Source organism: Tursiops truncatus, chromosome 2 (assembly GCF_011762595.2).
Source record: "Tursiops truncatus isolate mTurTru1 chromosome 2, mTurTru1.mat.Y, whole genome shotgun sequence".
NCBI classification, from domain to species: Eukaryota; Metazoa; Chordata; class Mammalia; order Artiodactyla; family Delphinidae; genus Tursiops; species Tursiops truncatus.
The window spans coordinates 85847090-85873359 of record NC_047035.1 but is presented as its reverse complement, the minus strand read 5'-3'; the positions used below and the strand labels follow the sequence as shown (position 1 = coordinate 85873359).

Genomic DNA, 26270 nt, shown 5'->3' with positions numbered 1-26270 from the left:
CTTAGTTACGGCAGGTGGGCTCCTTAGTTGCCACGCGTGGGCTCCTTAGTTGCCGCAAATGGGGCTCCTTAGTTACGGCAGGAGGGCTCCTTACATGGGCACATGTCCAGTCTTTTATTATTATAAATAATGCTGTAAATAAAATACTTGTATGTATTTCTTTTTACATATTTGAGTTTATCTGAGGTACAAATTCCTAGAAGTGGGAATTTCTGAGTCAAAGGTTATATAAATTAAAAATTTTAATAACTATCAAAATTGTCCTTCTGAGAGGATAGGCTAATTTAATTTCTACAATGATACCTAATTAAAATTTTTTTTATTATTATTATTTGTTTTTTAAAGTTTTGGCTCTGTTGGGTCTTCGTTGCTGAGTGCAGGCTTTCTCTAGTTGCGGCGAGCGGGGGCTACTCTTCTTTGTGGTGTGTGGGCTTCTCATTGTGGTGGCTTCTCTTGTTTCAGAGCATGGGCTATAGGAGGGCTGGCTTCAGTAGTTCCAGCACACGCGCTCAGTAGTTGTGGCATGCGGGCTCTAGAGTGCAGGCTCAGTAGTTGTGGCTCACGGGCTTGGTTGCTCCACAGCAGGTGGGGTCTTCCCGGACCAGGGATTGAACCCATGTCTCCTGCAATGGCAGGAGGATTCTTAACCACTGTGCCACCAGGGAAGTCCCTAATAATATCTAGTTTTAACATAATGTTTTACATGAAGTTTTATTGAGTTCAGCTCATTTATAGAGCCATATTGAGCTTCAGGAGAGCAAACTCAGAAAGCCTTATATATAATCAAATATGTGTAACCTTCCTTACTTACCTGTGATGGAACTTTATGTAAATTTTTAAAAAAATTTTTATTGGAGTATAGGTGATTTACAATGATGTGTTAGTTTCAGGTGTACATCAATATGAATCAGTTATACATATATCCACTCTTTTTTTAGATTCTTTTCCCATAGAGGCTATTACAAAGTATTGAGTAGAGTTCCCTCTGCTCTACAGTAGGTTCTTATTCGTTATTTATTTTATAGGTAGTAGTGTGTAATATCTTTTTTTAAAAATATCTTTTAATATCTTTATTGGAGTATAATTACTTTACAATGGTGTGTTAATTACTGCTTTATAACAAAGTGAATCAGCTATATGTATACATATATCCCCATATCTCCTCCCTCTTGCGTCTCCCTGCCACACTCCCTATCCCACCCCTCTAGGTGGTCACAAAGCACTGAGCTGATCTCCCTGTGCTATGTGGCTGCTTCCTACTAGCTAGCTATTTTACATTTGGTAGTATATATTAGTCCATACCACTCTCGCATTTCGTCCCAGCTCACCCTTCCCCCTACCTGTGTCCTCAAGTCCATTCTCTACATCTGCATCTTTATTCCAGTTCTGCCCCTAGGTTCATAAGAACCTTTTTTTTTTTAGATTCCATATATATGTGTTAGCATACAGTATTTGTTTTTCTCTTTCTGACTTCACTCTGTATGACAGACTCGAGGTCCATCCACCTCACTACAAATAACTGAATTTCGTTTCTTTTTATGGCTGAGTAATATTCCATTTTATGTATGTGCCATATCTTCTTTATTCATTCATCTGTCGGGGGACACCTTGGTTGCTTCCATGTCCTGGCTATTGTACATAGAGCTGCAGTGAACACTGTGGTATATGTCTCTTTCTGAATTATGGTTTTCTCAGGGTATATGCCCAGTAGTGGGATTGCTGGGTCATATGATAGTTCTATTTTTAGTTTTTTAAGGAACCTCCATGCTGTTCTCCATAGTGGCTGTACCAATTTACATTCCCACCACAGTGCAAGAGGGTGAGGGTTCCCTTTTCTCCACATCCTCTCCAGCATTTCTTGTTTGTAGATTTTTTGATGATGGCCATTCTGACTGGTGTGAGGTGATACTTCATTGTAGTTTTGATTTGCATTTCTCTAATGATTAGTGATGTTGAGCATCCTTTCATGTGTTTGTTGACAATCTGTATATCTTCCTTGGATAAATGTCTATTTAGGTCTTCTGCCCATTTTTGGATTGGGTTGTTTGTTTTTTTGATATTGAGCTGCATGAACTGCTTGTAAATTTTGGAGATTAATAATTGGTCAGTTGCTTCATTTGCAAATATTTTCTCCCATTCTGAGGGTTATCTTTTCATCTTGTTTATGGTTTCCTTTGCTGTGCAAAAGCTTTTAAGTGTCATTAGGTCCCATTTGTTTATTTTTGTTTTTATTTCCATTTCTCTGGGAGGTGGGTCAAAAAGGATCTTGCTGTGATTTATGTCATAGAGTGTTCTGCCTTTGTTTTCCTCTAAGAGTTTTATAGTGTCTGGGCTTAACATTTAGATCTTTAATCTATTTTGAATTTATTTTTGTGTATGGTGTTAGGGAGTGTTCTAATTTCATTCTTTTACATGTAGCTGTCCAGTTTTCCCAGCACCACTTGTTGAAGAGACTGTCTTTTCTCCATTGTATATCTTTGCCTCCTTTGTCATAGATTAGTTGACCATAGGTGCATGGGTGTATCTCTGGGCTTTCTATCTTGTTCCATTGATCTATGTTTCTGTTTTTGCGCCAGCACCATATTGTCTTGATTACTGTAGCTTTGTAGTCTAGTCTGAAGTCAGGGAGTCTGATTCCTCCAGCTCCGTTTTTTTTTCTCTCAAGACTGCTTTGGCTATTCGAGGTCTTTTGTGTCTCCATACAAATTTTAGGGTGATTTGTTCTAGTTCCATAAAAAATGCCATTGGTAATTTGATAGGGATTTCATTGAATCTATAGATTGCTTTGGGTAGTATAGTCATTTTCACAGTATTGATTCTTCCAGTCCAAGAACATGGTATATCTGTTTCTCCATCTGTTGGTATCATCTTTAATTTCTATCATCAGTGTCTTATAGTTTTCTGCATACAGGTCTTTTGTCTCCCTAGGTAGGTTTATTCCTAGGTATTTTATTCTTTTTGTTGCAATGGTAAATGGGAGTGTTTCCATAATTTCTCTTTCAGATTTTTCATCATTAGTGTATAGGAATGCAAGAGATTTCTGTGCATTAATTTTGTATCCTGCTACTTTACCACATTCATTGATTAGCTCTGGTAGTTTTCCAGTAGCATCTTTAGGATTCTCTATGTGTAGTATCATGTCATCTGCAAACAGTGGCAGTTTTCCTTCTTCTTTTCCGATTTGGATTCCTTTTATTTCTTTTTCTTCTCTGATTGCTGTGGCTAAAACTTCCAAAACTATGTTGAAAAACAGTGGTGAGAGTGGACAACCTTGTCTTGTTCCTGATCTTAGTGGAAATGGTTTCATTTTTTCACCATTGAGAACAATGTTGGCTGTTGGTTTCTCATATATGGCCTTTATTATGTTGAGGTAAGTACCCTGTATGCCTACTTTCTTGAGGGTTTTTATCATAAATGGTGTTGAATTTTGTTGAAAGATTTTAATACATCTGTTGAGATGATCATATGGTTTTTCTGCTTCGATTTGTTTATATGGTGTATCACATTGATTGGTTTGCATATATTGAGGAATGCTTTCATTCCTGGGAGAAACCTTACTTGATCATAGTGTATGATCCTTTTAATGTGCTGTTGGATTCTGTTTGCTAGTATTTTGTTCAGGAGTTTTGCATCTGTGTTCATTGGTGATATTGGCCTGTAGTTTTCTTTCTTTGTGACATCCTTGTCTGGTTTTGGTATCAAGGTCATGGTGGCCTTGTAGAATGAGTTTGGGAGTGTTCCTCCCTCTGCTATATTTTGGAAGACTTTGCGAAGGACAGGTGTTAGCACTTCTCTAAATGCTTGATAGAATTCACCTGTGAAGCCATCTGGTCCTGGGTTTTTGATTATTGGAAGATTTTTAATCACAGTCTCAATTTCAGTGCTTGTGATTAGTCTGTTTTTATTTTCTATTTCTTCCTCCTAGTTCAGTCTCAGAAGGTTGTGCTTTTCTAAGAATTTGTCCATTTCTTCCAGGTTGTCCATTTTATTGGCATATAGTTGCTTGTAGTAATCTCTTATGATCCTTTGTATTTCTGCAGTGTCAGTTATTACTTTTCCTTTTTCATTTCTAATTCTGTTGAAATGATCTGTCTCCCTTTTTTCCTGATGAGTCTGGCTAATGGTTTATCAATTTTGTTTATCTTCTGAAAAAGTCAGCTTTTATTTTATTTTATTTGTTTATTTTTTTGCGGTACGCGGGCCTCTCACTGTTGTGGCCTCTCCCATTGTGGAGCACAGGCTCCGGACGTGCAGGCTCAGTAGCCATGGCTCACAGGCCCAGCCGCTCTGCGGCATGTGGGATCTTCCCGGACCGGTGCACAAACCCGTGTCCCCTGCATCAGCAGGTGGACTCTCAACCACTGCGCCACCAGGGAAGCCCCAAAACCAGCTTTTAGTTTTATTGATCCTTGCTATCGTTTCCTTCATTTCTTTCTGATCTGATCTTTATAATTTCTTTCCTTCTGCTAACTTTGGGGTTTTCTTGTTCTTCTTTCTCTAATTGCTTTAGGTGTAAGGTTAGGTTGTCTATTTGAGATGTTTCTTGTTTCTTGAGGTAGGATTGTATTGCTGTAAACTTCCCTCTTAGAACTGTTTATGCTGCATCCCATAGGTTTTGAAGTGTCGTGTTTTCAGTGTCATTTGTTTCTAGGTATTTTTTGGTTTCCTCTTTGATTTCTTCAGTGATCTCTTGGTTATTTAGCAGTATTGTTTAGCCTCCATGTGTTTGTATTTTTTACAGATTTTTTTCTTGTAATTGATATCTAGTCTCATGGCATTGTAGTCAGAAAAGGTACCTGATACAATTTCAGTTTTCTTAAATTTACCAGTGCTTGGTTTGTGACCCAAGATATGATCTGGCCTCGAGAATGTTGCATGAGCACTTGAGAAGAAAGTGTATTCTGCTGTTTTGGAATGGAATGTCCTATAAATATCAATTAAGTCTATCTTGTTTAATGTATCATTTAAAGCTTGTATTTCCTTATTTATTTTCATTTTGGATGATCTGTCCATTGGTAAAAGTGTGGTGTTAAAGTCCCCTACTATGGTTGTGTTACTCTCGATGTCCCCTTTTATGGCTGTTAGCCTTTGCCTTATGTATGGAGGTGCTCCTATGTTGGGTGCATAAATATTTACAATTGTTATATCTTCTTGGATTGAGCCCGTGATCATTATGTAGTGTCCTTCTTTTTCCCTTGTAATAGTCTTTATTTTAAAGTCTATTTTGTCTGATATGAGAATTGCTACTCCAGCTTTCTGGAGTGATTTCCGTTTGCATAGAATATCTTTTCCCATCCCCTTACTTCCAGTCTGTATGTGTCCCTAGGTCTGAAGTGGTTCTCTTGTAGACAGCATGTATATGGGTGTTGTTTTTGTATCCATTCAGCTAGTCTGTGTCTTTTGGAGTATTTAATTCATTTACATTTAAGGTAGTTATCAATATGTATCTTCCTATTACTATTTTCTTAATTGTTTTGTGTTTGTTATTGTAGATCTTTTTCTTCTCTTGTGTTCCTGCCTAAAGAAGTTCCTTTAGCATTTGTTGTAAAGCTGGTTTGGTGATGCTGTATTCTCTTAGCTCTTGATTGTCTGTAAAGGTTTTAATTTCTCTATTGAATCTGAATGAGATCCTTGCTGGGCAGAGTAATCTTGGTTGTAGGTTTTTCCCTTTCATCTCTTTAAATATGTCTTGTCACTCCCTTTTGGCTTGCAGACTTCCTGCTGAAAGATGAGCTGTTAACCTTATGGGGATTCCCTTGTTTGTTTGTTGTTTTTCCCTTGCTGCTTTTAATATTTTTTCTTTGTTTTTAGTTTTTGATAGTTTGATTAATATGAGTCTTGGCATGTTTCTCTTTGGATTTATCCTGTATGGGACACTCTGGGCTTTCTGGGCTTGATTAACTATTTCCTATCCCATATTAGGCAAGTTTTGAACTAAAATCTCTTCAAATATTTTCTCAGTCCCTTTTTTTTTTCTTCTTCTTCTGGGACCCCTATACTTCGAATGTTGGTGCGCATTTAATGTTGTCCCAGAGGTCTCTGAAACTATCCTCAATTCTTTTAACTCTTTTTTCTTTATTCTTCTATGCAGTACTTATTTCCACTGTTTTATCTTCCAGGTCACTTATCCATTCTTCTGCCTCAGTTATTCTGCTTTTGCTTCCTTCTAGAGCAATTTTAATTTCACTTATTGTGTTGTTCATCATTGTTTGTTTGCTCTTTAGTTCTTCTAGGTCCTTGTTAAGGGTTTCTTGTATTTTCTCCATTCTCTTTCCAAGATTTTGGATCATCTTTACTCTCATTACTCTGAATTCAATTTCAGGTAGACTGCCTATTTCCTCTTCATTTGTTTGGTCTGGTTGGTTTTTACCTTGCTCCTTCAGCTACTGTGTATTTCTCTGTCTTCTCATTTTGCTTAAATTACTGTGTTTGGGGTCTCTTTTTCGCAGGCTGCATGTTCTTAGTTCCCACTGTTTTTGGTGTCTTCTCCCAGAGGCTAAGGTTCGTTTAGTTGGGTTGTGTAGGCTTCCTGGTGGAGGGGACTGGTGCCTGTGTTCTGGTGCATGATGGTGGATCTTGTCTTTTTGGTGGGCAGGACTACGTCCGGTGGTGTGCTTTGGGGTGTGTGTTACCTTATTATGATTTTAGGCTGCCTCTCTGTTAATGGGTGGGTTTGTGTTCCTGTCTTGCTAGTGTTTGGCATAGGGTGTCCGGCACTGTAGCCTGCTGGTCGTTGCGTGGAGCTGTGTCTTAGCATTGAGATGGAGATCTCTTGGAGAGCGTTTGTTGTTTGACATTAAATGGAGCCAGGAGGTCTCCGGTGGACCAATGTCCTGAACTCGGTTCTCCCACCTCAGAGCCACAGGCCTGACACCCGGCCAGAGCACCATGACCCTGTCAGCCACATGGCTCAGAAGAAAAGGGAGAAAAAAATAAAGAAAAAAATAAGGTAAAATAGAGTTATTATAATAAAAAATAATTATTAAAAATAAAAAAATTAAAAAGTAATAAAAAAAGAAAAAAAAAGAAAGAAAGAAATGAGAGCAACCAAACCAAAAAACAAATCCACCAATGGTAACAAATGCTAAAAGCTATATTAAAACAAAAAAGAAAATCAAAAACGCACAGACAGAACCCTAGGAGAAATGATAAAAGCAAAGACAGACAAAAATCACACAAAGAAGCATACACACACACACTCACAAAAAGAGAAAAGGGAAAAAAATATATATCTATATACAAAAAAAAAAGGAGGAAGAGAGCAACCAACTCAATAAACAAATCTACCAATGATAATAAACTCTAAATACTAAACTAAGATAAACATAAAACCAGAAACAAATTAGATGCAGAAAGCAAACCTCAAGTCTACAGTTGCTCCCAAAGTCTCCCGCTTCAATTTTGAGATGATTCGTTGTATATTCAGGTATTCCACAGATGCAGGGTACATCACGTTGATTGTGAGGATTTAACCCACTGCTCCTGAGGCTGCTGGGAGAGATTTCCCTTTCTCTTCTTTGTTCACACAGCTCTTGGGGTTCAGCTTTGGATTTGGCCCCGCCTCTGCGTGTAGGTCGCCTAAGGGCGTCTGTTCCCCGAGACAGGACGAGGTTAAATTAGCAAGTGATTAGGGGGCTCTGGCTCACTCAGCCTGGGGGAAGGGAGGGGTATGGAATGTGGGGCAAGCCTGCAGCGGCAGAGGCCAGCCTGACCTTGCAACAGCCTGAGGTGTGCCATGTGTTCTCCCTGGGAAGTTGTCCCTGGATCACGGGACCTTGGCAGTGGCGGGCTGCACAGGCTCCCAGGAGGGGGGATGTGGATAGTGACCTGTGCTTGCACACAGGCTTCTTGGTGGCTGCAGTAGCAGCCTTAGCGTTTCCTGCCTCTCTCTAGTGTCCGCGCTGATAGCCGCGGCTCGCGCCCATCTGTAGAGTTCGTTTAGGCAGTGCTCTGAATCCCCTCTCCTCACTCACCCCGAAACAATGGTCTCTTGTCTCTTAGCCAGTTCCAGACTTTTTCCTGGACTGTCTCCCAACTAGCTGTGGTGCACCAGCCCGCTTCAGGCTGTGTTCACGCCGCCAACCCCAGTCCTCTCCCTGGGATCTGACCTCCGAAGCCTGAGCCTTAGCTCCCAGCCCCGACCCGTCCCGGTGGGTGAGCAGACAAGCCTCTCAGGCTGGTAAGTGCTGGTCCGCACTGATCCTCTTTGTGGGAATCTCTCCACTTCGCCTTCTGCACCCCTGTTGCTGTGCTCTCCTCCATGGCTCCGAAGCTTCCCCCCTTTCACCCCACGTCTACACCAGTGAAGCGGCTTCCTAGTGTGTCGAAACTTTTCCTCCTTCACAGCTCCCTCCCAGAGGTACAGGTCCTGACCCTATTTTTTTGTCTGTTTTTTCTTTTTTCTTTTGCCCTACTCAGGTATGCAGGGAGTTTTTTGCCTTTTGGGAAGTCTGAGGTCTTCTGCCAGCGTTCAGTAGGTGTTCTGTAGGAGTTGTTCCACATGTAGATGTATATCTGATGTATTTGTGGGGAGGAAGGTGATCTCCACGTCTTACTCCTTTGCCATCTTGAAGGTCTCCCTGCCTTGTAAATTCTTAATTCTAATTAAATGTCAGGTTAGAAAACTCCTTAGACAAGTTTTATTAGTTTATCATAGCTGAATAGAATTCTCATTCCTTTTCTTTGCCTTGAAAATTGTTTTTTAACACTTCAAGGGGACACCTGTTAATTTACTTTAAGATATAGTGGACAAGTATATGTTAACTGTGTCGAAACTCTTTATGATTTTATAAACGTTATCTAGCCTTTGTTTTTACAGACTGAAGAGTCCTAATTTTCCATCCCTATTATTTTTTCTAGGATTCCTTCATTCTTTTGGTAAGTTTTTGCCTAGATAACACTACCCAGTGGTCTGAATAATCAGTCTCACATCTTGGCACAAGGGTGTTCCTGTGCCAAAAGGGCCAGGACCTTAGCTACCATAGATAGCTGTGGGTTGGTGCCCTATGCTCTACTGGCAAGTTGGGTTAGTGTATGATAAATATACTTCTTAGTTTCCTCCTATTTCTGTGTAATTTCATAGAAGGGGTAGCTTAATTTAAGAAGTAGGGGCATGTTCATTTTAATATAGATCCATTCTAAAATTCATCTTTCAGTATTTGGTTGTATGAAAAATTTGAAAAATGCACAGTGAGTAGCAGTATTGGGTAACAGTTACTCATGTTCATTTTGAGTAACAGAAGGTTTTAATTTTGATTAAAATAAAAAATTTATCCATTTTTTTCATGGTTGGTGCTTTTTCTGCCCTGTCCAAGAACTCTTTGCCCACCCATAGGATGTCAAAGAGTTTTCTCCTATGTTTTTGTCAAGAAATTTTAGTTTTATTTTATTTTTTAAAAAAATTTATTTATTTTATTTATTTATTTCATCGTGTTGGCTTCTCTTGTTGCAGAGCACAGGCTCTAGGTGTGTGGGCTTCAGTAGTTGTGGCTCGTGGGCCCTAGAGCACAGGCTCAGTAGTTGTGGCACATGGGCTTAGTTGCTCCGTGGCATGTGGGATCTTCCTGGACCAGGGATCAAACCTGTGTCCCCTGCATTAGCAGGTGGATTCTTAACCACCGCGCCACCAGGGAAGTCCCAACAGTTTTATTTTTTAATATTTAAATCTTTTATTCATTTTGAATTAATTTTTGTGTGTGGTGTGAAGTACGGGTTGATGCCATAAGGATATCTAATTACTCCTGCACCAGTTTTTGAAAATGCTGTCTCTTTTGAATTATGTTGGTTCCTTTTAAAAAAATCAGTTGTCTTTATATGTGTGGATTCATTTTTAAACTCTCTCTTAGTTCCATTGATAAATATATTTATCTCAAAATATATATATATATTTATCTCAGTGCTAATTCCACAGTCTCATTTCTTATATCTTTTATAGTAAGTCCCGAAATCATGTAGTGTTAAGTCTTTTCTAAGTCCTTTACATTTTTTTTTTCTTGGCTGTGCTGTGCAGCTTGTGGGATTTTAGTTCCCCAACCAGGTATTGAACCTGGGCCATGGCAATGAAAGGGCCGAGTTGTAACCACTGGAATGCCAGGGAATTCCCTCCATATTCATTTTGGAATCAGCTTGTCAATTCTACAAGAAAGCTTTCTGGGATTGTGTAGAATCTGTAGCTCAGTTTAGGAAGTATAGACATCTCAGTATTGAATCTTTTAAGTAATGAACATGATGTAGCTCTTCATTTTTTTAGGTGTTTTAGAAATTTCTCTCAATAATGTTTAGTAGTTTTCAGTGTAGGGGTTTTTCACAATCTTTATTAAATTAACTCCCAAGTACTTTATGTTTTTTGATACTATTGTAAATGCTGTTTTTTTAAAAATTTCATTTTCCAGTTTTTTGTTGCTAGTGTATAGAAATACAGGTGATCTTTATCTGTTGATCTTATATCTAATGAGTTTGCTCAATTCACTTACCATTTTTATATGTGTTTTTTAACTGATTCCTTAGAGTTTTTTATGAAGAGTAATCATATTGTTTGTGAATAGAGACAGCTTTACTTTTTCCTTTGCAATCATCATGCCTTTTATTTATTTTTCTTGTTTTATTTCACTAGCTATGACCTGTAGTACAATATTGAATAGAAGAGAACAGATATCCTTGCTTCATCCCTGATCTTTGGAGGGAATGTATTATTGCAAATATTTTCTCTCAACCTGTTTCTCCTTTTCTTTTTCAAACTATGTTCTTTTTTATTCACTGTGAAAATTTACATAAAGTAAATAACTGTTTATTCTACAGTTCTATGAGTTTTGACAGTTGCCAACAGTTGTGTAACCGTCACCATAATAGATACTACAGAACAGTTCCATTGCCCTCAAAAATTACATTGCTGCTACTTTGTAGTCAGCCCCTCGCAACCACTTTGCTATCCTCTATCTCGAGTAGTTTTGCCTTTTCTGGAATGTTATATAAATGGAATTATATAGCATATAGCCTTTAAAAATTTTTTAAAAATTTATAATATAACTTAAATGTGTACAAATATAAAACTACTATGAATGCCTTATACTTACAGTTTTAATTTAAGTATAAAACAAACATGAAATTCTAATAAAACCAGAAAGCCAACATATTTCAAATGAACAGTATTAATTTAATTGGAAGGATATTAACTGCAACTGAAATCACCACTGTTGGTTTGATACTAGAGAGTTCTGTTTCTCCTACCTCTCTTTTAGGCCTGCTGTTACTGAGTGGCATTAAAAATGTTGAGCTGGCTGTGTGGTTTGAGGTAATCACTTCACATTTAAGGCCAAATTGCCAACGAGTAATCCATGAAAGTCTTTTAACAGGGCATTTCTTGATACTTAGAAAGCTCTCTTGTTTGATTGAAGATAAGGGTGGTGGTATTGAAATCTGCATATAGTGTCTGTTAAACCCACTTATAGGGACTTCCCTGGCAGTCCAGTGGTTAAGACTCTGCACTCCCACTGCAGGGGGCGTGGGTTCGATCCCTGGTCGGGGAAGTAAGATCCCACATGCCTTGCAGCACAGCCAAAAAAGGAAAAACACCAAAGCCACTTATAATGGGAATCAGGAATTTGGCACAGAGGTGGGCTTTGCTCAGTTCACAGATACGCTGACAACATGAACATGGTCCCAACTGCTAAGAGGCAGTAGGACATAGCCTCTTGAGTTTGACTTCTTTTGATGTTGCATGCATTGATAATTCAGTCCTTTTATTGTTGAGCAGTATTCTATGGTTTGGATGTACAGTTTGTTTATAGTCCACCAGTTGAAGGACACCTGAATCATTTCTAGTTTTGAGCGATAATGAATAAAATTGTTATAACTTCATGTACAATTGTCTGTGAACATAAGTTCTTGGGTAGATAACTAGGAGTTTGATTGCTGGGTCATATAGTAAGTATATATTTAACTTTGTAAGAAACTGCTAAACTCTTTTGTAAAGTGGATGTATAACATTTTGAGTTCCTACCAGCACATTCCTTTTCCAGTTTTCTGCATCCTTGTTGATACTTGGTATTGCCAAATGTTTATTTAGGTATTATAGGTGTATCTCACTGTCATTTAAAAAAAATTTTTATTGGAGTATAGTTGCTTTACAATGTTGCGTTAGTTTCTACTGTACAGCAAAGTGAATCAGCTATACGTATACATATATCCCCTCTTTTTTGGATTTCCATCCCATTTAGGTTACCACAGAGCATTGAATAGAGTTCTCTATGCTACACAGTAGGTTCTCATTAATTATCTATTTTATACATAGTATCAGTAGTGTATATATGTCAATCCCAATCTCCCAATTCATCCTACCTACTCCCGCAACCCCTTGGTATCCATACGTTTGTTCTCTACGTCTTTGTCTCTATTCTGCTTTGTAAATGCGATTGTCTATACCAATTTTTTCAGATTACATATATATACGTTAATATACGATACTTGTTTTTCTGACTTACTTCACTGTGTATGACAGTCTCTAGGTCCATCCACATCTGTACAAATGACCCAATTTGTTCCTTTTTATGGCTGAGTAATATTCCATTGTATATCTGTACCACATCTTCTTTATCCATTCCTCTGTTGATGAACATTTATGTTGTTTCCATGTCATGGCTATTGTAAATAGTGCTGCAATGAACATTAGGGCGCACGTGTCTTTTCGAATTATGGTTTTCTCTGGATATATGCCCAGGAATGGGATTGCTGGGTCACATGGTAGTTCTATTTTTTAGTTTTTTAAGGAACCTCCATACTGTTCTCCACAGAGGCTGTATCAATTTACATTCCCACCAAAAGTGCAAGAGGGTTCCATTTTTTCCACACCCTCTCCAGCATTTATTGTTTATAGATTTCATGATGATGGCCATTCTGACTGGTGTGAGGTGATATCTCGTAGTTTTGATTTGCCTTTTTCTAATTATTAGTGATGTTGAGCATCTTTTCATGTGCCTCTTGGCCATCTCCATACCTTCTTTGGTGAAATGTCTCTTTAGGGCTTCTGCCCATTTTTAGATTGGTTTGTTTGCTTTTGATATTGAGATATATGATCTGTTTGTATATTTTGCAGATTAATCCTTTGTTACTTCTTTTTTTAATTAAAAAAAATTTAATGTAATTATTGATGTGGTTGACATTAGAGCTACCATTTTATTATTATTTTATCATTCAAATTTTATTTTTTAAAACAGCAATTTCTTATTAGTTATCTATTTTATACATATTAGTGTATATATGTCAATCCCAATCTCCCAATTCATCCCACCACTACCTACCTCCTCGCCACTTTGCTCCCTTGGTGTCCATACGTTTCTTCTATACATCTGTGTCTCTATTTGTGCCCTGCAAAACGTTTTATCAGTACCATTTTTCTAGGTTCCACATATAGGCATTAATATATGATTTTTGTTTTTTTCTTTCTGACTTAACTTCACTCTCTATGACAGTCTCTAGATCCATCCACATCTCTACAAATGACCCAATTTCGTTCTGTTTTATGGCTGAGTAATATTCCAGTGTATATATGTACCACATCTTCTTTATCCATGCGTCTGTCGATGGGCATTTAGGTTGCTTCCATGGGGTGCATGTGTCTTTTCGAATTATGGTTTTCTCTGGGTGTATGCCCAGTAGTGGGATTACTGGGTCACATGGTAGTTCTATTTTTAGTTTTTTAAAGAACCTCCATACTGTTCTCCATAGGGGCTGTATCAATTTACATTCCCACCAACAGTGCAAGAGGGCCCCCTTTTCTCCACACCCTCTCCAGCATTTGTGGTTTGTAGATTTTCTGATGATGCCCATTCTGACTGGTGTCAGGTGATACCTCATTGTAGTTTTGATTTGCATTTCTCTAATATTAGTGATGTTGAGCAGCTTTTTTCATGTGCTGCTTGGCCATCTGTATGTCCTCTTTGGAGAAATGTCTATTTAGGTCTTCTGCCCATTTTTTAATCAGGTGGTTTGTTTTTTTAATATTGAGCTGCATGAGCTGTTTATATATTTTGGAGATTAATCCTTTGTCCATTGATATGTTTGCAAATATTTTCTCCCATTCTGAGGGTTGTCTTTTCGTCTTGTTTGTAGTTTCCTTTGCTCTGCAAAAGCTTTTAAGTTTCATTAGGTCCCATTTGTTTGTTTTTATTTCCATTACTCTAGGAGGTGGATCAAAAAAGATCTTGCTGTGATTCTGTGATTTATGTCAAAGAGTGTTCTTCCTATGTTTTCCTCTAAGAGTTTTATAGTGTCTGGTCTTACGTTTAGGTCTCTAATCCATTTTGAATTTATTTTTGTGTATGGTGTTAGGGAGTGCTCTAATTTCATCTTTTACATGTAGCTGTCCAGTTTTCCCAGCACCACTTGTTGAAGAGACTGTCTTTTCTCCATTGTATATCCTTGCCTCCTTTGTCATAGATTAGTTGATCATGGGTGTGTGGGTTTATCTCTGGGCTTTCTATCGTATTCCATTGATCTTTGTTTCTGTTTTTGTGCCAGTACCATATTATCTTGATTACTGTAGCTTTGTAGTCTAATCTGAAGTCAGGGGGTCTGATTCCTCCAGCTCCATTTTTTTCCCTCGAGACTGCTTTGGCTCTTTGGGGTCTTTTGTGTCTCTATAGAAATTTTAAGATTTTTTGTTCCAATTCTGTAAAAGATGCCATTGGTAATTTGATAGGGATTGCATTGAATCTGTAGATTGCTTTGGGTAGTGTAGTCATCTTCACAATATTGATTCTTCCAATCCAAGAACATGGTATATCTCTCCATCTGTTTGTGTCATCTTTGGTTTCTTTCATCAGTGTCTTATAGTTTTCTGCATACAGGTCTTTTGTCTCCTTAGGTAGGTTTATTCTTAGGTATTTTATTCTTTTTGTTGCTATGGTGAATGAGATTATTTCCTTAATTTCTCTTTCTGATCTTTCGTTGTTAGTGTATAGGAATGCAGGAGATTTCTGTGCATTAATTTTGTATCCTGGAACTTTACCAAATTCATTGATTAGCTCTGGTAGTTTTCTGGTAGCATCTTTAGGATTCTCTATGTATAGTATCATGTCATCTGCAAACAGTGACAGTTTTACTTCTTCTTTTCCAATTGATATTCCTTTTATTTCTTTTTCTTCTCTGACTGCTGTGGCTAGCACTTCTAAAACTATGTTGATTAATAGTGGTGAGAGTGGACATCCTTGGCTTGTTCCTGATCTTAGAGGAAATGCTTTCAGTTTTTCACCATTGAGAATGATGTTTGCTGTTGGTTTGTCATATATGGCCTTTCTTATGTTGAGGTAGGTTCCCTCTATGCCCACTTTCTGGAGAGTTTTTATCATAATTGGGTGTTGAATTTTGTCAAAAGCTTTTTCTGCATCTATTGAGATGATCATATGGTTTTTATTCTTCAATTTGTTAATATGGTGTATTGCATTGATTGATTCGCATATATTGAAGAATCCTTGCATCCCTGGGATAAATCCCACTTGATCATGGTGTATGATCCTTTTAATGTGTTGCTGGATTCTGTTTGCTAGTATTTTGTTGAGGATTTTTGCATCTATATTCATCAGTGATATTGGTCTGTAATTTCCTTTTTTTGTAGTATCTTTGTCTGGTTTTTGTATCAGGGTGATGGTGGCTTCATAGAATGAGTTTTGGAGTGTTCCTTCCTCTGCAAGTTTTTGCAAGAGTTTGAGAAGGATGGGTGTTAGCTCTTCTCTAAATGTTTTGTAGAATTCACCTGTGAAGCCATCTGGTTCTGGGCTTTTGTTTGTTGGAAGATTTTTTTTTTTTTTTTTTTTTTGCGGTACGCGGGCCTCTCACTGTTGTGGCCTCTCCCGTTGCGGAGCACAGGCTCCGGACGCGCAGGCCCAGCGGCCATGGCTCACGGGCCCAGCCGCTCCGCGGCATGTGGAATCTTCCCGGACCGGGGCACGAACCCGTGTCCCCTGCATCGGCAGGCGGACTCTCAACCACTGCGCCACCAGGGGAGCCCTTGGACGATTTTTAATTACAGTTTCAATTTCATTACTTGTGATTGGTCTGTTCATATTTTCTATTTCTTCCTGGTCCAGTCTTGGAAGGTTATGCCTTTCTAAGAGTTTGTCCATTTCTTCCAGGTTGTCCATTTTATTGTCATAGAGTTGCTTGTAGTAGTCTCTTATGATGATTTGTATTTCTGTGGTGTCTGTTATAATTTCTCCATTTTCATTTCTAATTTTATTGATTTGAGTCCTCTCCCTCTTTTTCTTGATGAGTCTGGCTAAAGGTTTATCAATTTTGTTTATGCTCTCAAAGAACCAGCGTTTTTTTTTTTTTTTTTTTTGGCGGTATGCGACTCTCTCACTGTTGTCGCCTCTCCTGTTGCAGAGCACAGGCTCTGGACGCGCAGGCTCAGCAGCCATGGCTCATGGGCCCAGCCGCTCCGCAGCCTGTGGGATCTTCCTGGACCGGGACACGAACCTGTGTCCCCTGCATCGGCAGGCGGACTCTCAACCACTGCGCCACCAGGGAAACCACAGAGAACCAGCTTTTAGTTTTATTGATCTTTGCTGTTGTTTTCTTTGTTTCTATTTCATTTATTTCTGCTCTGATCTTTATGATTTCTTTCCTTCTGCTAACTTTGTGTTTTGTTTGTTCCACTTTCTGTAGTTCCTTTAGGTGTAAGGTTAGATTGTTTATTTGAGATTTTTCCTGTTTCTTGACGTAGGCTTGTGTTTCTGTAAACTTCCCTCTTAGAACTGCTTTTGCTGCATCCCATAGGTTTTGGATCATCGTGTTTTTGTTGTAATTTGTTTGTAGGTATTTTTTGATTTCGTCTTTGATTTCTTCAGTGACCTTTTGGTTCTTTAGTAGCATATTGTTTAGCCTCCGTGTGTTTGTGTTTTTTACGGTTTTTTTCTCCGTAATTGATTTCTAATCTCATAGTATCATGGTCAGAAAAGATGCTTGATACGATTTCAGTTTTCTTAAATTTACCAAGGGTTGATTTGTGACCCAAGATGTGATCTGTCCTGGAGAATGTTCCATGTGCACTTCAGAAGAAAGTGTATTTTGCTGCTTTCGGATGGATTGTCCTATAGATATCAATTACGTCTATCTGGTTTAATGTGTCATATAAGGCTTGTGACTCCTTATTAGTTTTCTTTCTGGATGATCTATCTGTTGGTGTAAGTGTAGTGTTGAAGTCCCTCACTATTGGGTTACTGTCGATTTCCACTATTTTGGCTGTCAGCATTTGCCTTATGTATTGAAGTGCTTCTGTGTTGGGTGCGTACATATTTACAATTGTTATATCCTCTTGGATTGATCCCTTTATATTATGTTGTGTCCTTTGTTGTAACAGTCTTTATTTTAAAGTTTATTTTGTCTTATATGAGTATTGCTACTCCAGCTTTCTTTTGATTTCTATTTGCATGGAATATCTTTTTCCATCCCCTCACTTTCAGTTTGTATGTGTCCCTAGGTCTGAAGTGGGTGTTTTGTGGGCAACATATATACAGATCTTGTTTTTATATTCATTCAGCCACTTTGTGTCTTTTGGTTGGAGCATTTAATCCATTTACATATAAAGTAATTATCAATATGTATGTTCCTGTTACCATTTTTTAAATTGTTTTGGGTTTGTTTTTGTAGGTCTTTTTCTTCTCTTGTGTTTCCTACCTAGAGAAGTTCTTTTAGCATTTGTTGTAAAGTTGGTCTGGTGGTGCTGAATTCTCTTAGCTTTTGCTTGTCTGTAAAGCTTTTGATTTCTCTGTGAGATCTGAGTGAGAGCCTTGCTGGCTAGAGTAATCTTGGTTGTAGATTTTTCCCTTTCATCACTTTAAATATATCCTGCCACTCTCTTCTGGCCTATAGAGTTTCTGCTGAAAGATCAGCTGATAACCTTGCATGGATTCCCTTGTATGTTATTTGTTGTTTTTCCCTTGCTGCTTTTAATATTTTTTCTTTGTATTTAATTTTTGATAGTTTGATTAATATGTGTCTCAGCATTTTTCTCCTTGGGTTTATCCTGCCTGGACTCCCTGCGCTTCCTGGACTTGATTGACTATTTCCTTTCCCATGTTAGGAAAGTTTTCAACAATAATCTCTTCACATTTTTTTCAGACCCTTTCTCTTTCTGTTCTTCCTCTGGTACCACTATAATTAGAATGTTGGTGCGTTTAATGTTGTCCCAGTGGTCTCTGAGACTGTCTGCAATTCTTTTCATTCTTTTTTCTTTATTCTGCTCCTTGGCTGTTATTTCCACCATTCTATCTTCCAGGTCACTTATCCGTTCTTCTGCCTCAGTTATTCTGCTATTGATTCCTTCTATTTTGTTTTTTAATTTCAGTTATTGTGTTGTTCATCACTCTTTGTTTGTTCTTTAGTTTTTATAGGTCTCTGTTAAACATTTCTTGTATTTTCTCCATTCTGTTTCCAAGATTTTGGGTCATCTTTACTATCATTACTCTGAATTCTTTTCATGTGGACTGCCTATTTCCTCTTCATTTGTTTGGTCTGGTGGGTTTTTACCTTGCTCCTTCATCTGCTGCGTATTTCTGTGTCTTCTCCTTTGTCTAACTTACTGTGTTTGAGGTCTCCTTTCCGCAGGTTGCAGGGTCATAGTTCCTCTTGCTTCTGGTGTCTGCCCCCAGTGGGTGAGTTTGGTCCAGTGACCTGTTTAGGCTTCCTGGTGGGAAGGACTGGCGCCTGCGTTTTGGTGGGTGGAGCTGGATCTTTTCCCTGTGATGGACAGGGCTGTGTCAGGTGGTGTGTTTTGGGGTGTCTGTGGCCTTAGTACGACTTTAGGCAGCCTGTCTGCTGATGGTTGGGTTTGTGTTCCTGTCTTGTTTGTTGTTTGTCATGGGGTGTCCAGCAGTGGAGCCTGCAGGCAGTTGGGTGGAGTTGGGTCTTGGAGTTGAGATGGAGACTCCCGGGAGAGCTCTGGGGCCAGGAATTCTCTGGCATTCCAGTTTCCTGGGCTCGGCACTCCCACCTCAGAGGCTCAGGCCTGACCCCCTGCCTGGAAACCAAGACCCCGCATGCCACACAGCTCAGCAAAAATGGGGGGAAAAAAAAGAAAAGAAAAAAGAAAGAAATAAAAGGGTAGGAAGAAAACAAATGAAAACAAACAGACATACAAAACTCGGGACAAATAGCAAAGACAAAAACAAGCAAGAAGCAACAGCAACAATTAAAAAGAAAGAAACAAACAAAGGAAGAGACAAACAAAACCCCAAATGGTAAAAGTAAAACCAAACAGAAACAAAAATAATCACACACACACACACACACACACACACACACACACACACACACACAAAATAAGAAACCAAAACATAAAACAGAGAAAATGAAAAAGAACAGCCAGACCAACAAAAGAATCCCAAAACAAAATTAAACAATTAAAAGCAAAACTAACCAGAAAAACAAAAACAAAAGCAGAATGCAAATTGAAGGGAAAAGCAAGGAATACAAAACAAACACACAAAAACAATAAATAAAAGTTAAATAGCACAAAGAAAAAAAAAGCAAGTTAAAAACACAGAACAACAAAAAAGTAATGTAGAAATAGAAAAAATATATTATAAATTTAAAAAACTAAATAAAAACAAATAATAAAATATACAGGACAAAACAAAACATTAAAAAAATAGTAATAATTATATTTTCCTGGGGTCTCAACTGTCAGTGTCCTTGCCCTCACCTTGAGTCACAGCCAACCTCTGTATCCCCAAGCCACCCTCCAAAACCTCTAGGTAGGTTTCTGGTCTCTCTCTGGGTACTGGGGGACAGCTAGGACTCTGACATGGCCCAACTCTTGGGTGTACTAGTCCCCAAAGTCCATAGCTGCTAGCACTAGACTGGTTTCTGTTCTGGGAACACTCGTTGTCCGTTCAGATATTTCATAGATGGAGGATTTACCAAGACGATCGCGGGGATTTAACGTGCAGTTTATGTAGCTGCACGGAAAGATTTTTGTTCCTCTTCTTTAGTCGCCCCGCCCCTGGGGCTCAGCTGTGGTTTTAACCCCACCTTTGCGTGTGTGCCACCCACCGGAGTCTGCTTCCGAGGCTGCCTTGGAGCCCTCAGGTCTGCTCTGGTGAGGACAGGGCGCGGAGGTGGCATGACTGCCTGGGTCTTGGGGGCCCTGGCAGCGACAGGTACGCAGGAAAACTGGTGGCCACAGGCATGAGAGATCTGGCCCTAGTGGGAGCCTTTCCTAGCGCCTGGTGACCGGCATGAGAAGGTCAGTTCTGGCAGCTTTTCCTAGCGCCTGTTGGGGCAGGGGTCAGTGCGTGGGGAGAGAGAGGCTGCTGTGGTGGTTCCACCCACTGCACGTCATTCAACAGTGGTGCCTTGCTTCTATGGCAGTTTGGGTTTCCTTCATAAGTGTCCCGGTTGCTGATTTCCTCCCTCCTGTCCCCTCAGGCTGTCTCCTTGCAGCCAACAGCAGTTCTCCCCCCAGGTTTGCTTTCTAATCCCCATGTTCCAGCTCTCAGCCCCCGTGTGAACTGGCAGACACACGTCCCAGTCTGGGGCACACAGGCCTGTGGCACTGACCATCTGTGTAGGTCTCACTCTGTCCCGTCTGCTACAGACCAGCCATTTCATCCTCCTCTGACAGCCTCAGATGTTCGCCTTCTGTCCCAAGTGATTTCCCCATCAGTGAGGGGGCTTCCCCGGATGCGGGAACCTCTGTGCTTCAGCTCCCCTGAGGGGCACAGATCCTGTCCCACTTTTTCTCCTCTTATTTTTCCCTTCTTACTTTCATCCTACCCGGTTATGCAGGGGTGTTTCTTGTCGTTTCTGGTGTCCGAGGTCTTCTGCTAGTGTTCAGCCGGTGTTCTTTGAGAATTGTTCCATCTGTAGATGTATTCTTGATGCTTTTGTGGAGAGAGATGAACTCCACGTCCTTCTACTCCGCCGCCATCTTGGTTTCTCCTCATTGTTGTCTTAATTTGCGCTTCTCTAATGATTTAATGATGTTGAACATGTTTTCATGTATAAATAAGCATGGCAGAAATGCCATCTGTAACAGTTTCTTTTGAAGAGCAGAAGGTTTTACTTTTGCTGAGGTCCAATTTATCTGTTTTTTTCTTTTATGGTTAGTGCTTTTTGTGTTCTGAAAACTCTGGCACTCATTCATTTTGATCTCTCATTAAACGCTATGGTTCCTTTAAATAATTAAACTACTAGAGAGTAAATCCTAAGAGTTTTTATCACAAGGAAAAACACTTTTTTTTTTCTATTCATTTAATTTTGTTTCTGTGTGAGATGATGGATGTTCACTAAAACTATTGTGGTGATCATTTCATGATATATGTAAGTCAGATAATTATGCTGTATACCTTAAACTTATAAGTGCTATATGTCAATTATATCTCAATAAAATTGTAAGATGAAAATAAAATAGTTAAACTACTGGTATGGGGAATACTTTGTCTCTACAGCCTTTGACTGATAATAGAATCTTCACACACCAGGAGTTGACCATTTCAGAAGGGAAGAGTAATTCTCCATCCACTATAGCTGCACCTCTTTTTTCCAGATATCTGTGATATGGGGACAACCACTTATTTCCAAGCCTTTTTTTAAAAAAAAAATCATTTACTTTCCTTTTGTATTGGTGAAGTATAAAGGAAGAATATATTGTAAATCAGTTCCTCTGAAACTACACAATTACTGGTGCCCCTAGATTTTTAAGAAGGAACTTGTAACAAAGTTTAATTTTTGTTTTGTTTTGTTTTTCAGTGGTGGCATCAGCAAATTGATTTTCATACTACTTTCTTGAACCATTTGGCACGATTGGTGCCCGAAATTTATTTTGCTGAAATGGAACCAGACTTGGAAAAGCAGGAGGAGAATATACAAATGTCAATAGTCACTCCACTGGAATGGTACTTATTTGGAGAAGATCCAGATATTTGCTTAGAGAAATTGAAGCACAGTGGAGCATTTCAACTCTGTGGGAAGGTTTTCAAAAGTGGAGAGACAACATATTCTTGTAGGTAAGATTTAGAAATGTACAGGATTGGTTATAATAACAACTTGGTGTTCTGTATGTATTTTATGATGTACCTTTCTTGGTATATTACTATTTATAATATATTTAATTCTACATAATTTACTTTGTTTTATTGTGCACTATAAGTTTGTTTTTGCTAATACAGCTTGTTTTTAAATATATGACTTAAACAGTTCTCTCACTTTTTCTTCCTGTTCTCCAGAAGTATATAAGAGATATATTTTTGCCTTGTTTATAACATAGTCCATACACCCTTATCTGAAACTCTTGGCGCCACATGTATTTCAGAATTCTGAATACTTCCCTAGTGGAGTCAGGTCAGGATCCTGTAATCAAACAGAGCATTTCTGTAAGAAACCTATGACTGTTCACAGCAAGTGGTATAAATAAAGTCTATAGTCCCTTGTCATTTCAGGTCATTTTTCCGCCACCAAGTGAGATTTGGTATCAGAGGGTTGTGGACCTGTAGGAGCATTTGTAATTTAGTTGGATAGAAGAGGCCAGTGGTAAGGAAACTGGAAACAGCTTTAGGCTTTTTTTTTGCCTTTTGTGAGAGAGATTGACTTAACACAGCATGGTAACACAGAGAACTTTTTTATTCTCTACTCCTGCCTGAAACTTTTAACTTTTAGATCTTAACAACACTTTTAGTTTTTTTTTCTTTCTTTTTTTTTTTTTTTGCGGTACACGGGCCTCTCACTGTTGTGGCTTCTCCTGTTGGGGAGCACAGGCTCCGGACGTGCAGGCTCAGCGACCATGGCTCACGGGCCCAGCCGCTCCGTGGCATGTGGGATCCTCCCGGACCGGAGCACGAACCCGTGTCCCCTGCATCAGCAGGCAGACTCTCAACCACTGCGCCACCAGGGAGGCCCTTTTCTTTCTTTTATTAGAGGTTGTTTAGGTTAGGAATGTGAAGTTTTAGATTTTATACAGAGAATTGTTTTTTGCTTCACTGTAATTCTAGGTTTGACTGGTTTATGTATAGTTAACAGTTGTCTAGAACATACTGCTTTTCTTTATTCTCTTCCTTTCTCAGGAAACAGTCAGCTTTAGTATTTTATTTCTATTTTGCTATATGACAGTAAGTTTCATTTATCTTGTTATATATTTTTAGCTGAAGCCTGGTCAATTTCAGCTAAAACATAGTAGATATTTGTAGACCTCATTTCTCCAAAAGGGTCATGGAGGCATTTTTAATTGTCACAGCTAGGGGAATGGTATTGGCATCTAGTGGGTAGAGACCAGGGTTGCTGCTTAAACATCCTATGGCACACGGACAGTCACCTATATCGCCAGCAAATAATTATTCAGTTCAAAATGTCAGTACTGCTGAGGTTGACAAATCCTGCTCTGAATAGGTTAGTAGATGATATTATATTTTAGAGGCTATTATTAGTCAGTTTTTATTTATTAGCCTATAAAAATTCATTTTTAAAACTGCCGAATTCCATCTCTTCAACTTTTCTAAATAAATATTTTAAAAATTAATTTTGCACTTTGCACTAATATATATTATTGTTAATGTTTCCTTGAAAGTATTAAATAAAATTTTACATTTTAGAAGTTTTTATTAGGAAAGAGATTAAGAGAGATTGAATTTAATTTATTCAGTAAATATTCATTGAATACCTGTTGTGTGCCAGGCACTGATCTACATGCTTGGGACATATCATTATAATAAAATAAATTAAAATCCTTTAATTTATGTTGCTTACATTCTAATGAATTTTGTCTTTAACCAAGCCTCATTTACCAGTGAACAATCAGTGTCTGTAAAATACATTCATAACTGTAATAGGGTAAGATGATGCAGAGAATGAAAAAAAGCTGATGATTTTTCAGAAAACTAATTTTGGTATATGTGCTACCAAATGGAGCACCAGAAAATGAATTTTTTTTAAATTTTATTTATTTTTTATACATCAGGTTCTTACTAGTTATCTATTTTATACATATTAGTGTATATATGTCAATCCCAATTCATCACACCACCCCTACCACCCCCAACTTTCCCCCCTTTGTGTCCATATGTTTGTTCTCTACATCTGTGTCTCTATTTCTGCCTTGCAAACCGGTTCATCTGTACCATTTTTTAGATTCCACATATATGCATTAATATACAATATTTGTTTTTCTCTTTCTGACTTACTTCACTCTGTATGACAGTCTCTAGGTCCATCCGTGTCTCTACAAATGACCCAATTTCGTTCCTTTTTATGGCTGAGTAATATTCCACTGTATATATGTACCACAACGTCTTTATCCATTCGTCTGTCGATGGGCGTTTAGGTTGCTTCCATGACCTGCCTATTGAAAATAGTGCTTCAGTGAACATTGGGGTGCACGTGTCTTTTTGACTTTAAAGTCTTTATTGAATTTGTTAACAATACTGCTTCTGTTTTATGTATTGGTTTTTTGGCCACAAGGCATGTGGGAATCTTAGCTCCCCGATCAGGGATTGAACCCACACCCCCTGCCTTGGAAGGTGAAGTCTTAACCACTGGACTGCCAGGGAAGTCCCTGGAATTCAGTTTTTAAAGTATTTTCATAATCAGTTTGTGCATGATATAGGAAATTCATTCACATTACTTTATAGTCATACCTTGAGCATCAGCAGGAGTCATGTAAATTTTGGAGTCTGATTTTTAATCTTTTTCAGGGACTGTGCAATTGATCCAACATGTGTACTCTGTATGGACTGCTTCCAGAATAGTGTTCATAAAAATCATCGTTACAAGGTATGAAAATAGATGCCTAAAATCTCTAGATTGGCAGGAGTCTGATGGCCAGCTAGTCCAAATTCCTGACTAGTACTTGAGTTCCTGCTGTAACAGACCTGATTTGTGAACCTTTAGCTCTGGTTAAACATACCATGTGATAAGACATCTACTACTTCAAGATGCAGCTCCTTACAATTTTTTAATTTTTGAGATACATCATTTTTATGCAGAAGATTGTATAAAGCATATGAACAGCTTAAAGAATAACTATAAAATGAACACCTGTGTAACCACTACTTAGGTCAAGAAATGAGACATTTCCAGCTCTCAGTGGCCTCCCATTTGTTCCTTCTGGATCACCATCCTTCTCTCCTCCTTTGTGATAATCTCTCTCTCCTGTGTTTTGTGATAATGGTTTCCTTGATTTCCCTTTTAGCTTATCACCCAAATCATATTGAATGGTTCTGTTTTTGAATTCTGTACAGATGGAGTCATTCTGTATCTTTTTCTTGTTGAGTAGCTTTCACTCGGCATTAAGTATATACTTATATATATATATACGCATATATATATTTTGTCCATTTACCTTATAGGGTTTAATAATCCATATTGTCTTTATTCATTGTACTGTATATAGATATGTAGATTGTTTCCAATTTGGGACTGTTATTGTATTAAAACAATTCTGCTGTGAACATTCTTATTTGTGTATTTTGGTACACATGTACAGGAGTTTATCCAGGGTATATATCTGGAATAGAATTGCTGAGTTCTAGGGTATATCTTAAGTCATAGTAGATAGTGTTTTCCAAAGTGGTTATACCAACACACACTTACAAGATTTGGTGTTGCTAGTCTTTTAAATTTTAGCCAGTTTGGTGGGTATATAATGGTATCACATGGTGGTCTTAGTTTAATTTTCTTAATTAGTAGTGAGGTTGAGGGATTTGCCTCTCCTGTGACATCTTCAGACAACTTTGTTATTTTGAGCTGAAATGTATTTTTCAAGTAACAGTATTGGTTCTGTGCTCTGGGCTTGGGCAGATATAATAATTGATGTTTCTCTTTGTACATATAATATGCCGAAGGTCCCATGTAAATGTAAATAACATCTTAAAGTTATGTAGACTATTTCTTCCATAGAGCTGAAAGTGTGATTCATGTTTTTAGACTGGCTTCAACATTAGTGCTTCTATCTCAGGAAATGATAAGCTATAGATATATGTTATATATATATATGTATTTTTATTATTGTGCAAAAGAAAAAACATGAGCCTATCATGTAGTGTGGTTAAAATGTTTTCCTAACATTGCAAAGCTAATCAGTGATGGAATTTACAAAGTTGATCATTGGTTAATTTCATATTTCCCAGTCGTCTCCATTTATTATAGTTTTTTCCTTATGTTGGAGAACTCAAGAAAGGATGCCAGAAGTAGAGACAATGAGGAAGTTGTTAATTTCTTCTTAGTTTTACTCTGGGATGTTAAGGGGGAGAGATGCTGAAGTCTCAAGGCCAGAGTTTTCCAGTTGC

General features: G+C 38.3%; 1 protein-coding gene across 7 annotated transcripts in view; it reads left to right on the top strand.

Annotated features, from left to right (window-relative positions):
• Window positions 1-26270, top strand: part of UBR1 (ubiquitin protein ligase E3 component n-recognin 1) — a 166798-nt gene that overhangs the window by 16799 nt on the left and 123729 nt on the right. For 4 of the 7 annotated variants that reach the window (XM_073800837.1, XM_019935371.3, XM_019935370.3 and 1 more), the window contains 2 exons: window positions 21745-22001; window positions 24678-24756. In XM_073800837.1, coding sequence (XP_073656938.1) covers window positions 21745-22001; window positions 24678-24756 — 336 coding nt within the window. Of the gene's footprint in view, window positions 1-8024; window positions 8180-21744; window positions 22002-24677; window positions 24757-26270 lie in introns of those variants that run through there. The other 3 variants (XM_073800838.1, XM_019935375.3, XM_019935374.3) reach the window with 3 other exon arrangements.